At 42.4% G+C, this 13,523-nt stretch overlaps 1 protein-coding gene across 3 annotated transcripts in view; it reads left to right on the top strand.

The window, feature by feature from the left end:
• PHF8 (PHD finger protein 8) overlaps nt 1-13,203 on the top strand; it is a 93,081-nt gene extending 79,878 nt beyond the window's left edge. For all 3 annotated transcript variants that reach the window (XM_042973705.1, XM_007089430.3, XM_007089429.3), the window contains 3 exons: nt 4,863-4,972; nt 9,316-9,652; nt 10,587-13,203. In XM_042973705.1, the coding sequence (XP_042829639.1) occupies nt 4,863-4,972; nt 9,316-9,652; nt 10,587-10,675 (536 nt within the window). In that variant the 3' untranslated portion in view covers nt 10,676-13,203. The remainder of the gene's footprint in view (nt 1-4,862; nt 4,973-9,315; nt 9,653-10,586) is intronic.
• Nucleotides 13,204-13,523: the final 320 nt, after the last annotated feature.

The raw sequence follows: 13,523 nt of genomic DNA, 5'->3' as shown, positions 1-13,523 counted from the left end.
CATGGTTCCCCAGGAAATAAAGATCCTGCTGGCCCCACCCATCCTTATTTGGCCTTTCTGCTGTTGGCTTGGGGTTGGGGGACAAGGGTGGCAGAGTAATCCTAGGAAGTGTTCTCTTAGCCAGTCAGCAAATGTTACTTTTTTCTTTTTTAAGTCCTATTTTCTGATTGTATTTTTTCATATAGTTTCTGGCTGATTAGCAAAATAGAAAAGTGGGAAAATATGGAAAATAGAGGAAAGTGTAAAGAAGAAACCACCCATGATCCAGTTACCCGGAAGCAACCACTGTGTTAATGTTTTGACACGTTTCCTTCAAGTCTGTTTTTCCTATGTATTTCTTTTTATGGTTAAAATTACACTGTGTAGAGACAGGCCTATATCCTGCTTTAAGCTTTTTTTTGTCTTTTAATCAAATTAATGTGTATATTAGGTAGCAAATCAAATAGTACAGAGGAGTTTAGGATGAAATTCAGTGGTCTTTGCCCCTGCTTTCCCCACTTCCAATCCTGTGCCTGAGAGGCAACCTCATAGTTTTTTTTTTTCTGGTTGTTACCTCCAAAATTCAAGATAATAGGGTTTATTTATACCACCATTCTTGATGTACCAACTTAGTCTCTATTTCTCTGTCTCTCAGCTTCTGTCAGTCTGTCTTGATTATCCACTTTCTAAGATACAGACATTAGTACTCCTTCCTGCTTCCCACTTCTCATGAACTGCACATTTTTGTTTACATTGTCAAGGTTGTTAGCATTTACATTTTCTTGTGATAAATACTCTATAGTAACTAGCGGTTGACTATAAAAGTTGAAAACCAGTAAATATACCTGGCCTTTTAAATCAATATTATTTCATAAGCATGTCCTTACGCCATTGTTTATAAGTATTTTAATGGCTACAAAATATTCTATTCTGTGGATATACCTTGTTTACCTAACTTCTCTTTAACGTGAGGCATTTAGCCTATTGCCACATTTTCACAATTAGTAATATTTGAGGTGAACATTTTTATATGTGTTGGTGTCTCTGATTATTTACCGACGATGGATCCCCAATGATGTCCAAAAGGGCAGGCATCTGGGTGGCTCAGTCAGTTAAGTGTCTGACTTCGACTCAGGTCATGATCTCAACGGTTCATGAGTTCAAGCCCTGCATCGGGCTCTCTGCTATCAGCACAGAGCCTGCTTCAGATCATCTGTCTCCCCCACTCTCTGCCCCTTCCCCACTTGTGTGCTCTCTCAAAAATAAATAAACATTAAAAGATAATAATAATTGTATAAATTCCAGGAGGGCAAAAAGTACATGTGGATATACAATAAAAAGTGTCCTTCTCACCCGTTTCACAGTCTTCACTTCCCTACTAGAATTCACTAGAGGGTTACTGTAAGCCTTTAGCTAATTATCCAGAGTTCTGCAAAAGTTTTTTTCTGACAATTTTTACCAGTTTTTTCATTGTCTTAATTCAGGAGTGTGTTTTTGGAAGTCCTTAACTTTGTCATTCTTGCTATTGCCATCCATCATGACATACCAAATAGTTCAGTATGCTTTGCTATGAAAATGACATTTTCTTCTATAACCATGGTACCATTTTATGACACCTAAGTCAAGTAACATTTATTTTCTAATGTCATTTAATACCAAATCCTTATTCAAATACCCCCCCCATTGTACCAAAAGTATCTTATAATTTGTGTATTCAAATCAGGATGTTTTCAAGGACTAAACATTTCATTGGGTTGTTATAATCTTAGTCTCAGTCATTTAAAATTTTTTATGATGACAAATTTCAAACATACATAAATGTAGAAAGATAGTACACAAACACCTATATTCTCAATATATTTTGCTGTATTTGCTTTATTCATTTATCTTCTAGCTTTTGCTGAGCCACTTCAAAGTAGTTGCAGCCATAACATGATATTTTACCCCTTAATACTTCAATATCGCCTAAGGACACCCTCCTATGTAACCATACTACCTTTGTTGTACTTAACAGTTAATAATTCCTTAAGATCATCTAATACCCAGTCCATCATTAAATTTTCTCCACTGTGCCCCACAAAATGTCTTTCATAGTATTTTTTCCTCAAAATCCAGGTTCACTGAAGGAGGGGGTTTTTTTTCCAGCTTAAAACAAGAACTTTCTCATGTATTATACAGGTCAGGCATTTGGAAAGGGTACAGTAGGGGTAGCTTGTCTCTACTCCATATAGTATGGGGCCTTATCTGGGAAAATTAGAAAGCTGAGGGGGTTTCTTGATGGCCAAGAGTTTGAATCATCTAAGGTGTCACTAACTTACATATCTGGTGCCTAGGCTGGGAAGACTCAAGGACTAGAACTGCCAAGCATAGTGCCAACATGTGGCCTCTCCATGTGACTAGCTTCCTCATTGCCTGGTGGCCTCAAGGCAATCGAACTTCTTCCATGCCTGCTCAGGGCTCAAAGTGTGTGTTCTAGCAAGCAATGCAGAAACTGAAATTGCCTTTTCTGACCTAGCCTGGGAAGTCAGGCAGTGTTACCTTCACCACATTCTATAGGCTACAAATGAGCCTGCTGAAATTCAATGGGAGGGAACATAAGACCCCACCTATCAATAGGAACAATGTCAAAGAATTTGAGGCCTTGTTTTAAAACCACCACACATAACAAAACTATAGAGAACAATATAAAATATACCCAAGAATCTATAACCAAAATTGTACATTAACGTTTTTGCTACATTTGCTTCACATCATTTTTAAACAAATATCATCTTTATAAAGAGAGGACTTCAGCCTTTTGAATTGCTTATTCTGTAATCTGCATACTGCTTATACGGAAAGTCTTTTTTTATAATAATAATAATAGCTAACCAAGGAATCTTTAAATCTAGGTCAATAACCACCACCACCTCTTTTTTTTCCTTTGGCACTGACTTTTTTCTTTAATTAAAAATAGAATAGTACAATAAATTCCCATACACCCACCACTAAGAATCAACAGTTACCAAGATTTTGCTATGTTTGATTCATCTATTTTCTTTTTATCAAAATTGTCAGTGCTTTAAAGCAGATCCTAAATATTGTGTCATTCCTCACTTCCAATGTACTTTAATAAGCATCTCTAAAAAAATACATTTTCTCATATAACCATAATCCTATTATACATAACAAAATTAATAATGTGATAATTCCTATCCATGATCTAATACTAAGTCCATAATCAATTTTCCTCAATTGTCTAACCAAAAAAGGTATTTTTACAGTGGATTTGTTTAAATCAGGATCTAACAGAGTTCACAAAGTATTTGGCTGTCATGCCTTTTGAGTCTTTCTTAACCTAGAGCATTCCCCCTTTTTTGTTTTATGCTGTTGATTATTGTAAAAGCTAGTGTAATTGTAACACATCCCACCTTCTAGATTTTGTTTGTTTCCTTGTGACATTGTCTTTTTAATGAAACAGGCCAATTATCTTGTAGAATGTCTGATTGTTTTCTCATGTTGTCATTTAACTTGCTGTCTTATCTCTTCATTTCCTAAAAACTGGAAGTAATATGAACCACTTACTTGATTTTCGGTCTTTGGCAAAACTACTTCCCAGGTGATGCTGTGAATTTCATATTGCACTGTATCAGGAAGCACATGAAGTCCGCTGTCTCACTATTAGTAACAATCAGGTTAATACTTACCTAAGGGGAGGGGCGCCTGGGTGGCTCAGTCAGTTAAGCGTCCGTCTTCAGCTCAGGTCATGATCTTGAGGTTTGTGGGTTCGAGCCCTGCATCAGGCTCTGTGCTGAAAGGTTGGAGCCTGGAGCCCTCTTCGGATTCTGTCTCCCTCTCTCTCTGACCCTCCCCTGGTCATATTCTGTCTCTCTCTCTCCCTCAAAATAAATAAACATTAAAAAAGATTTTTTTTAATAGAAAAATATGCTTCGTTAAGGGGTGATAGGATCTTACTGTCATAAAGCTAGTTTTTTTCCTTCTTGAGACTACAAGTAGTATGTGAGGTAATACTTTGGTACTGTGTGAATATCCAGTGCCCTAGAATCAATTGTTTTATTAGGCCTTGCAAACCTGTGATTTTCTAATTCTGTCATTCCATTTATTAGCTGGCATTCTTCTATAAAGAAGAGTTCGCCTTCATCATCTGGGGCCATTTGGTTATCCTGAAGTATACTTCCTATGTAAAATGTGGGATAAGTAACTATTTTTTGATTCAAGATTCTTATGGCACTATAAAAGGGTTATACAAGAAGACAGTCTTCTTCAGGAATTCATAGCCTGTTTGGTTGACCACATAACACACACAGCAGCACATCAATGTTAGGGAATGAGACAAGATGGTACATAATATATATTGAGTGACTTGTATGTATTGTAAGTTCAGGAGAGGGATAAGTTGGTGTGAGCCAGAGAGGTCCTAGAGGTTTTGTATAGAAAGTTGATTTCAGCTTGCCTTTGAAGGATGGGCAGGTTTTGAAGTGGGGGACAAAGGGAAGAGGGTACTCTAGGCAGTATGGATGGTGAGGATGAAGGCACAGGGAGAGAGGATGATCTGTACTTATTCTAGAGGTATAATAAGCCATTCTGTTTAGAGAAGCTGAGAATATGGATGTAGAAATAAGGTTGAGGAGGTAAGTAGGCCAGGAGCAGAACATGGACAACCTTAAATGCCAATTCAGGGAAGTTAACTTTTACCCTGTAATCAGTGTGTGCATTGTGTTCTTTGAGCATTTGTAAATTAGCTTCTTCCCTGATAGGAGACAAAATCTAACTTTCTAAAAAGCTATAAGCAGGGAGACCAGTGAGACCACCTTTGGGGAGGCTCAGAGGTAGGGAATATGGTTGACATTCAGATAAATGTTTTCATCCTGTTTCCTCTGCAGCCCGTGTGACCCCAACTCTACCAAAGCAGGACCGTCCTGTGCGTGAGGGGACCCGGGTAGCTTCCATTGAGACAGGCTTGGCTGCAGCAGCTGCAAAACTAGCCCAGCAGGTAGGTGCTGACATCTAGGCAGTGGCCTTGCTACTGACCCCAGTTTACTTAGAGCCTTAAAACTGAGACCTTCAGGCTGATAGGTTCCCACTGTTTCATCGGGGAGTGGGTGGGTAGCCTTTGATCTTTATATATGGCATTATCCTAGGCTCCTCCTATATCCTTCACAGCCCAACTCGATGACAAGCTGCTTCCACAGATCACACAGTTGACATGATTTAGGATGAAAGGAAATAGGGGGCTAGAGAAAAGCTCTTGTTGATATCACTTGCCTTTCTAGGTGTGTAAAAACCTGTTAGGTGGGAAGGACCAGGGCTGTCCTTGAATGAGAGCATTTGCCATCAGATGGAACCCCGAGGAGGTTACTAGCTGAGTGTACTCAAGTTCTCTGCCACCCAACCAGTATTGGATTTTGATTTTGGGGGAGAGGCTTTCCTTGTCCTCTGTGCCAAATATTATTGCCTTAATCTTCAGCCCCTACTGCCCAAGAAAACTTCACCCACTAGTTTTTGTCCTAAAGGGTCACTTCACTAGAATTAAATTGACCTCCTAGCAGGTTACAGTTTACAAAGTTCTCTAATGTGTATACTGCGCTCAGCAACCCTGGGAGCAGTTGGAGTTGAATTTTCTGGTTCTCTCCTTATCAACATCTTCTTGGCTCTTCATGCCACAGACTATTGCTTAGAGCATTTGTTGGGTATCTGCTTTTATGTTAGGGGCTTCCATGTACAACGTCTCATGTAATCTGCCCAGTAGCCCTGTTCAATAGGTGATATTTTCATCATTTTACAGGTGAAGAAAATGAGGCTCTCTTTAAGTGACTAGTCCAGGATAATACAGCCAGTAAATGGAGGAGACAAGATTCAAACTCATATCCTCTAACTTCAAATTTCATGTTACTTGCTATTTCAATAAAATAGTTAAATGTTTATAGAATTTAATAATCATATCCTATCTCAATAAAATTTAATAGAATTATGTTTTAAATATGCTATTATATGGAGCGCTCGAGTTGCTTAGAAATGTCTCAGAGGCTGTTGTTGGGAGTTAGCAGAGACCACGCAGGGCAGGCAGGCCATCTCTGACCAGAACTTCCCTCTGTTATATATATATCCTAGTGCCATGTTAGATGTAATCTGGAAAAAAGTGGGGGAGGGGAGTGTTCTGCTTTAAATAAACAGATACATTAATTAAAGCTGTGAAAACTATTTTTAGTGCCTTCTAAGGAGCTCACTTCTGTTTCGGTTGATGAGGGATGACTTGAAAGAAGAGGATTTGAAATTTGGGAGGTGTTTTGCAGGCTGAGCTTTTGGAAGGAACAGAAAGGCATTCTAGGAGAAGGGAAATCCTTAGCAAAGCACACAAGGCCCTCTTAATTTGTTCTCTGGTCACCTCTCCTCCCTAACCTCCTACCAGCCCCTCATACATGCCCTTCACACCAGCTATACTATTGTACCATGATACTTGAAGTTCACTTAGCGTGTATCACAGTGTCTCATGCCTCTGCCTTTGCACAGGTTGTTCCTCTGCCCATTGGGAATTATCCCTTTCGGATGCCTTACCTAACACACCTTCATACCACCTACCACCAATTTATTACAGTAGTCTTCTGTGCTTCTGTAGCATTCTCTCTTAACAGTCATAAGTGTGCTTTTCTGTGTTCCTTATTAAACTGTAAGTGCCTGAAGGGTGGGGATATATCTAATTTAACTTGGTATCCCCACTATACTAAACATATGTTTAGTCAATGTTGGGTGAATGAATGAAGGAATGGATGGATGAATAAATAAATGAGCAGATCTTTTCTGGATTGGAGGCTTCATGGGGAATAGGGTAAGATAAATTCAGATTAAAAAATGGATTGTAGAACTAGCCTGCCTGACTTTGAATCTTCACTCTACCACTTTAGCAAGTTACTTAATTTCTCTATGCCTCAGTTTCCTCATAAACTTTGAGGATTAGATGAGGTAATATATGGAAAAGCTCAGAGCATGGCACTTGTCACAGAGTAAGTACTATAGACGTGTTAGCTTCTCAGTGTAATCATTATGGGTTGGATAGGGATGGATGGCCAGACTGTAGAAGACCATGAATGTCAGACTGGGAAGTTTGAACTTGGGTGAAGACCTGCTAACAGGCTTCTGAGCAAGGAAATTGGCAAGTGTAAGTGATCCTGTCATAAAACAGTCTAGTCTTCTGTAATTCATCTGGATGAATTACATGAGATTGGCAGCAAAGGTAGAAAAATTTCAGCTATATGATCTAGGTGTGAATAGATAATCTCTGGATTCAGATGAGAGAAATGGGGGCAGAAATGCAGTTTCTGGTATGGGTGGAATAGCAGTATGGCTGAGAAAAGTGATTCTGAAGCCCAGTGGCTTAGGTCTGAATCCCATCTTGGTCACATATTGGTCCTATAACCTTGGGAAAATGACTTAATCTCTCTGTGCCACAGTTTCTTCTCAAAATGTGATTTTAATTCTTTCTTCTCATACTTCTTCTGAGTATTAAATGAGTTAAATTGTAGAACAGTACCTGGCCTGTATTACTAATATTATTATTTTTATCCCCCAGAAATTCCTATTGTAGCCACAGCCTGGCAGGAGTAGGCCTGTGCTGCCAAGGCAAAGAAATGTAATCACTGAGTTGGTCTGTGAGGCTGTGTAGCATTTCAGAAGGTGAAGTCATTCACATGCTCTCAGCACCACCTTTCCAGGTTCTCAGGGCTCCAGATGCCCACTCTACAGGTACCCACTACACAGTGGATAGTAGCTCCGTAGAGCAATGGATGGATGAAATCCAAGATGTTGGGAGAAGTGACATAACTTCATATTCATCTCTCCCATCCAGAATTGAGGTTTTAAGACCTAGTGGCCTGGAGGATTGCCAAGTCCTCTATTAAAAGACCAGCAAAAATAAGAGAAACCTTTGTAAGATATGAAGATAGAGCAATAGTTTACCACTTGCTGAGTACCTACTATGTGCTATGTGTTTTTACATCATTATTTTATTTAATCTCTCTGACAACCCTGAAAAACAGATTTATTTGGCCCATTTTACAGATGAGGCAATTGAGATTCAAAAAGGTTAGTAACTTGTTGAGGTCATCCCACTCAGGGAGCACAAGCCTATATTTGAACCCCAGTTTTTGTTTGGTTTTGTTTTTGTTTTTGTTTTCTTTGTTTTTTTAAAAATTTTATTTTATTCCAAAGCTACTCCTCTTTCACTCTCAGAGTTCCTTTTTGAGAAGTATACAGGGTGGGTATTCAGATAGACCTGGCTGAATCCTGGACCTAGCAGTTCTTCACCTGTGAGGCTTTGGGCTCAAACTACTTAATATCCCTGCACCTCAGTTTTCTCATCTATAAACTGAGGGATTTTCCTTCTCAGGGCTACTCTGAGGATTAAATGAAGTTAAGCAGACTGTTGGCCCTTGCACAACACAGGTTTGAACTGCACAGGTCCACTTATACGTAGATTTTTTTTTTTAGTGTAGTACTGTAAATGTATTTTCTTTTCCTTAGGATTTTCCTAATATTTTCTTTTCTCTGTCTTTATTGTAAGTCAGAGAAAGACAGATAGCATATGTTTTCACTCCTATGTGGATCTTGAGAAACTTAACAGAAGACCATGGGGGAGGGGAAGGGGAAAAAAAGTTACAGAGAGGGAGGGAGGCAAACCATAAGAGACTCTTACATACAGAGAACAAACTGAGGGTGGATAGGGGAGAGGGGAAGGTAGGTGATGGGCATTGAGGAGGGCGCTTGTTGGGATGAGCACTGCGTGTTGTATGGAAACCAATTTGACAATAAATTATATTAAAAAACAAAAGATACAGTATATAATATGTAGAACATACAAAATATATGTTAATCGACTGTTTATGTTATCAGTAAGGCTTCCAGTCAACAGTAGGCTATTAGTAGTTAAGTTTTTGGGGAGTCAAAATGTGGATTTTCGCCTGCATGGGAGGTTAGTACTACCCTAAGGGTCAACTGTATAAAGGGCCTTAGGTGCCGACATAAATGTGGCTATTCTTATTAGAAGTATCCATAGTCCACCTCATAAATGGCAATGTTAGGACCAAAACCCAAGTCTCTGAACTCATTTACCCTTCTGTTACCACTGTACTGGTTAGTGGCAGTGATAACTTAAGGGTGGATGGTACCAAAGAGATGACCTCTGGTGATGGAAGGTCTGTGTGTTTTGTATACATAACATCCAGGCTAGACTTAGGGTGGGGAGATTTATAGAACCACATCTACCAGTGTCTAGTTTCCTTTCTGGGCAATTCTCTCTTCTCCACTCCTGAATTTTCCCCTCCCACTTGGCTTATATTTCAGGAGCTGCAGAAAGCCCAGAAGAAGAAATACATCAAGAAGAAGCCTTTGTTGAAGGAGGTAGAACAGCCTCAACCTCAAGAGTCCAATCTCAGCGTGGCAGCGCCAGCCCCAACTCTGGCGACTACACCCCAGCTTCTCACCTCCTCCTCACCCCTGCCTCCTCCTGAGCCTAAACAAGAGGCTCTCTCAGGAAGTCTTGCTGACCATGAATATACTGCTCGTCCCAATGCCTTTGGTATGGCCCAGGCAAACCGCAGCACCACACCCATGGCCCCTGGCGTCTTCTTGACCCAGCGGCGCCCTTCAGTTGGCTCCCAGAGCAATCAAGCAGGACAAGGTACGGCTGCCATATGGTTGCAGAACTGAGAAGGATCTTAGGGTCACCAGCTCCAAACCCTAAGTACCCTGGTAGATGAGAATACCTGGGAGGGATACTGACAGTCAACCTAAGGCACTTGTATTTGATCTCTTAGGCAATGAAGGGACGTTAACTGATGTTAAACAGGGGCATTTCAGATGTGGGTTTAGAAAGAGCCTTCTGGTGACCAGAGTGGAGGGTGGGCAGTGGGTGAGAAGTCTAGGGAGGAGACATATACACAGGTTTCAGGCTGCAGTGAAGAGAAGCTGGGGCTATAGCAGAGGGAATGAAGAGGGAGAAGATAAATTGATCAAATATGGAGGAGGTCACAGTGGACATGGGAAGTGATTTGATGTGGGGAGAGAGAGGAAGAGGCAATGGGGGGGCATGGCTCAAGCTCTCTTTTTCCTCACTTTGGCCTTCAAAGCCCAGTCCCTAGAGTATGCAGCTCAAGGGTGGTGAAGTCAGTGTGGCATTGGATGATGAAGATGAGGGTTGCTAACGAAACAAGGCCGTGGGAATGCCACCTTCCAGGACACTGAGCTATAATCACTAACCAGGCACTTGTCCAGTCTCCGTGGTCAGGATAAGAGGACAGGGAGGCATTACCACATCCCTGCAGAATTTAGGAAGGAAAATGATTGGGACCAAATAAATCAATGAGGAAAAGGAATCAGACAGGCTAATCAGGGAGTAGATAGCTGCTGCAGGAGGTCATAGGAGGAAGCGCCAAGGCATGATGGAAGTAGTTAAGAAGGGCCTCTTGCCCAAGATGTGCCTGGAGCCAGTATAAGAATGGGGATACTCTGTGGGCAAAGGAACAGAGGAGGGGGGTAGAACAAATATAGATGGTGCTGGAGTTGTTGCTGAAGCCCTTGCCATAGCCTTTACTTACCTCTCTTTTCCCCCACAGGAAAGCGTCCTAAAAAGGGCCTGGCCACAGCAAAGCAGAGACTTGGCCGTATCCTGAAAATCCACAGAAATGGCAAACTACTTCTGTGAGCCCCCTAGTGTCCTGCCCCTCACCCCTTCACCCCCATTGCCTTCTCCATCGTCAACTCTCGGGGCACTCCTGGATCCTATCTGCCCCGGACAAGGTGCTGAGGCGCATTGTCCTGCTTTCTTGGAACTGACCAAAGGCACGGACTCCCCAAAGGGCCCCTTCACCAACTCCCCTAACTCCCTTTTCTACTTCCACTAGAGCATCCTGCCTTCCTTCTCCATACCTCTGACTAGCAGGTAAATGGGAGAGGTTTCTGGCTGACCAGAACCTTCTTCTGCTGCTTCAACCCGTTTCTTTTTTACCAGCCTTATCTGCCCTATACTCTCATCCCCACTTAGAGCTAGGAGGCAGGATGAGGAGAAACATAAAGTGAGCCTGGGCCCCTTGCTATTTCCCTGATTATGGAGTTCCCAGTGCTCAACACTTCCCACAACTCCAGCCCTGTCTGCAGAAGCCTGTCCACCTTTGCCCATATGTTCTTCCCCTTCTGCCCCCCAGCCAAGTGGACATATCCCATTCCAGATTCGTTCCTGGGAGAAGGGTCTAGCCTCTTTCCCCTCTTGCCAAATGCATCATGAAAATAAAGAAGAGGGCCCGGAGTCTCCTTACTGCCCCAGTAGGGGCCATTTCCAGAGGTGGACTGGAAAGGCTGTGGGCTGACTTCATTCATCTTTGGGAAGAAGAGAGATTTCTGTCATGTCTAAAGGTGGGGAGAGGACCAACACCCAAGCCTTTGACCATGACTTTGTAGCCCATTGGAGGAAGCTACTTTTGGGTGGCTACAGATGAGGTCCCCTGTCCCAGGGTGAACTTCAGGGATTTGCCTGGATTTTGAGGTCCTGCAGAACATTATCCATGTGGCTATAGCTGGGCCCCAACAGGTGATCTCCCAACAGTCTGAAAGTTCCTACCACTGAAGCAGATAACTCTGGCCCTATGTACAGCCTGCTCTCTTCACCTGTACCACAGAGCACAGCCTGGACCTTCTGGAAAGGATGTGACAGGACAGCTCTGGGTTCTCCATCAGGAGCCTCCCTCCTTTCCCCACCTAAGGTCTTGGTCTAAAGAAGACCTCAGAACTCACATTTCGCTTCTGGGTCTTTGTGCTCCCAGACATCAGGTCAATGCTCAAGCAGAGTACAGATGGGCTATTCGAGAGCCTGAACCTGGGAGAGGAGATGCCCATCTGTAAAGGAGCAGATCATCTGATCCTCCCCTCCCTGTCTTCCCTTTGTGGATGTCTCTATTGTCCAGACAGTGCCCAACCCCTCCTCCTCCCCTGTATCCCTCCACCTCAGTCTGTCCTGCCTCTCTGGCAACCTGGACTGGATGGATAATGCCCCACTCCCTCCATTTTGGTACTGCCCAAGTGGAGTGCATCCTTGTCCTCTACTCCCCACCTTGACCTCACCCCAGTTTGCCCAGTGCTTCTGGGGAATTTAATAGCTACCATTGCAGGCTACGGGAGTATGTGAGGCTGCCCTTGTTGTCTTTGTGTCTCCAGTTTCTTTCTTTTCTCTACAGCCCCACATCTACTCTCCTCATTTGGAATCAGGGGCCCCTTAACCCTATTCCTTTTTTTTATTTTGGGGACCCCAGGGGCCATGCAGTCCTCTATCTAGTCACACCAAAGGCAAAAAGCCTGGCTACCTCCCCCCCTAGAATGTGAGGTCCCCACTCCCCTCCCCTCTATTTCCACCAAGCTTTGCTCTTCTTGGGGATTTCAAGGCAGCAGAGGGTAGTGAGGGGAGGGAAGGAGGGACAGTCTGTGTCCCTGTGTAGGCAACTGCCTGACTAGGCCTTGACTGCTGTAACAAAGACCAGGACCCCAGCCCTTCTGCCCATTAACACCCTCGCCCCTTGATATTTCAAAGGCAGCTAATTGCTAGCAAATCCCCCTGGTTCCAGGCCTCTTTCCCCTCTGTTTCTTTGTTAGAAGTTTCTGTGGAGCTGAAACCCAACTTCCATTTGACTGGGTTTCCATTTAGTTTAGTTGGGCTCTCAGAGTCTCCTGTATGTTGTTTTGTGTTTTAAATGAAAAGCAAGTTTACCCTCAGAGTTATGCTTTTCCAAAGAGGCTAGTGTGCTTTTTCTTTTTTTTTTTTTTTTTTTTTTAATGTTTCAGGTTCTAAGTGAAGTGAGTTGGGGAGGGGTTGGAGTGGTAGTAACTAAGGTGTAGAACATGGTGAGAGTTAACCTCTGGTATCCAGTCCCTAGCACAGAGCTGGGGGTTGGATAGGGGGCAGGGAGAGAGGATTTCTATTCACCTTTAATATATTTTTACAGAAAAGCAAACAATTTAAAAACAAGCCCACCGCTTCTGTACATGTCTAAATATATTTTTAGAAGTGGGTAGGATTGTGAATTTCTGATGCAGGGCCTTTTTATAAACAGGTTAGAATAGCATCATACAGACTTCTCTGTTGTTTTTTCCCCTGTTTTTTTCTTATGTTGTGTTACTAATGTAATTTATATTTTTTTTAGATCCTCCCTTTCCTATATAGATAAAAGTGATTTATCTTGGCAATTGCTTTGCTTGGCATTCTTTTCTGGTGGTGGTGGTGGTGGTGGGTGGTGGGGTGGGTCCAGGAGTGCCGCCTTCTCTTTACATTTTCTCTTTCTCTCCCTTTTGTGAACTCAGCACTTCCTTGGTCCCCAACCTTACACCTGAGGTGGGGAGGGGACAGAATCCCAGCTTTCATGAGAGACACAATTGACACACTAGAAACATAACCAGAAGTACAGTGAGCAGAAAAGAAAGAGGCAACAATTCAAAGTGGCCTGACAAGTTTGTTGGGAAGGCTTTCCATATCTTCCATGGGCTGTTCTTAGTGGCTACACCTGTGT

This window comes from Panthera tigris, chromosome X, assembly GCF_018350195.1.
Source record: "Panthera tigris isolate Pti1 chromosome X, P.tigris_Pti1_mat1.1, whole genome shotgun sequence".
NCBI lineage: Eukaryota > Metazoa > Chordata > Mammalia > Carnivora > Felidae > Panthera > Panthera tigris.
The sequence above is the reverse complement of the archived record's forward strand: the minus strand, read 5'-3'. Positions and strand labels throughout refer to the sequence as shown.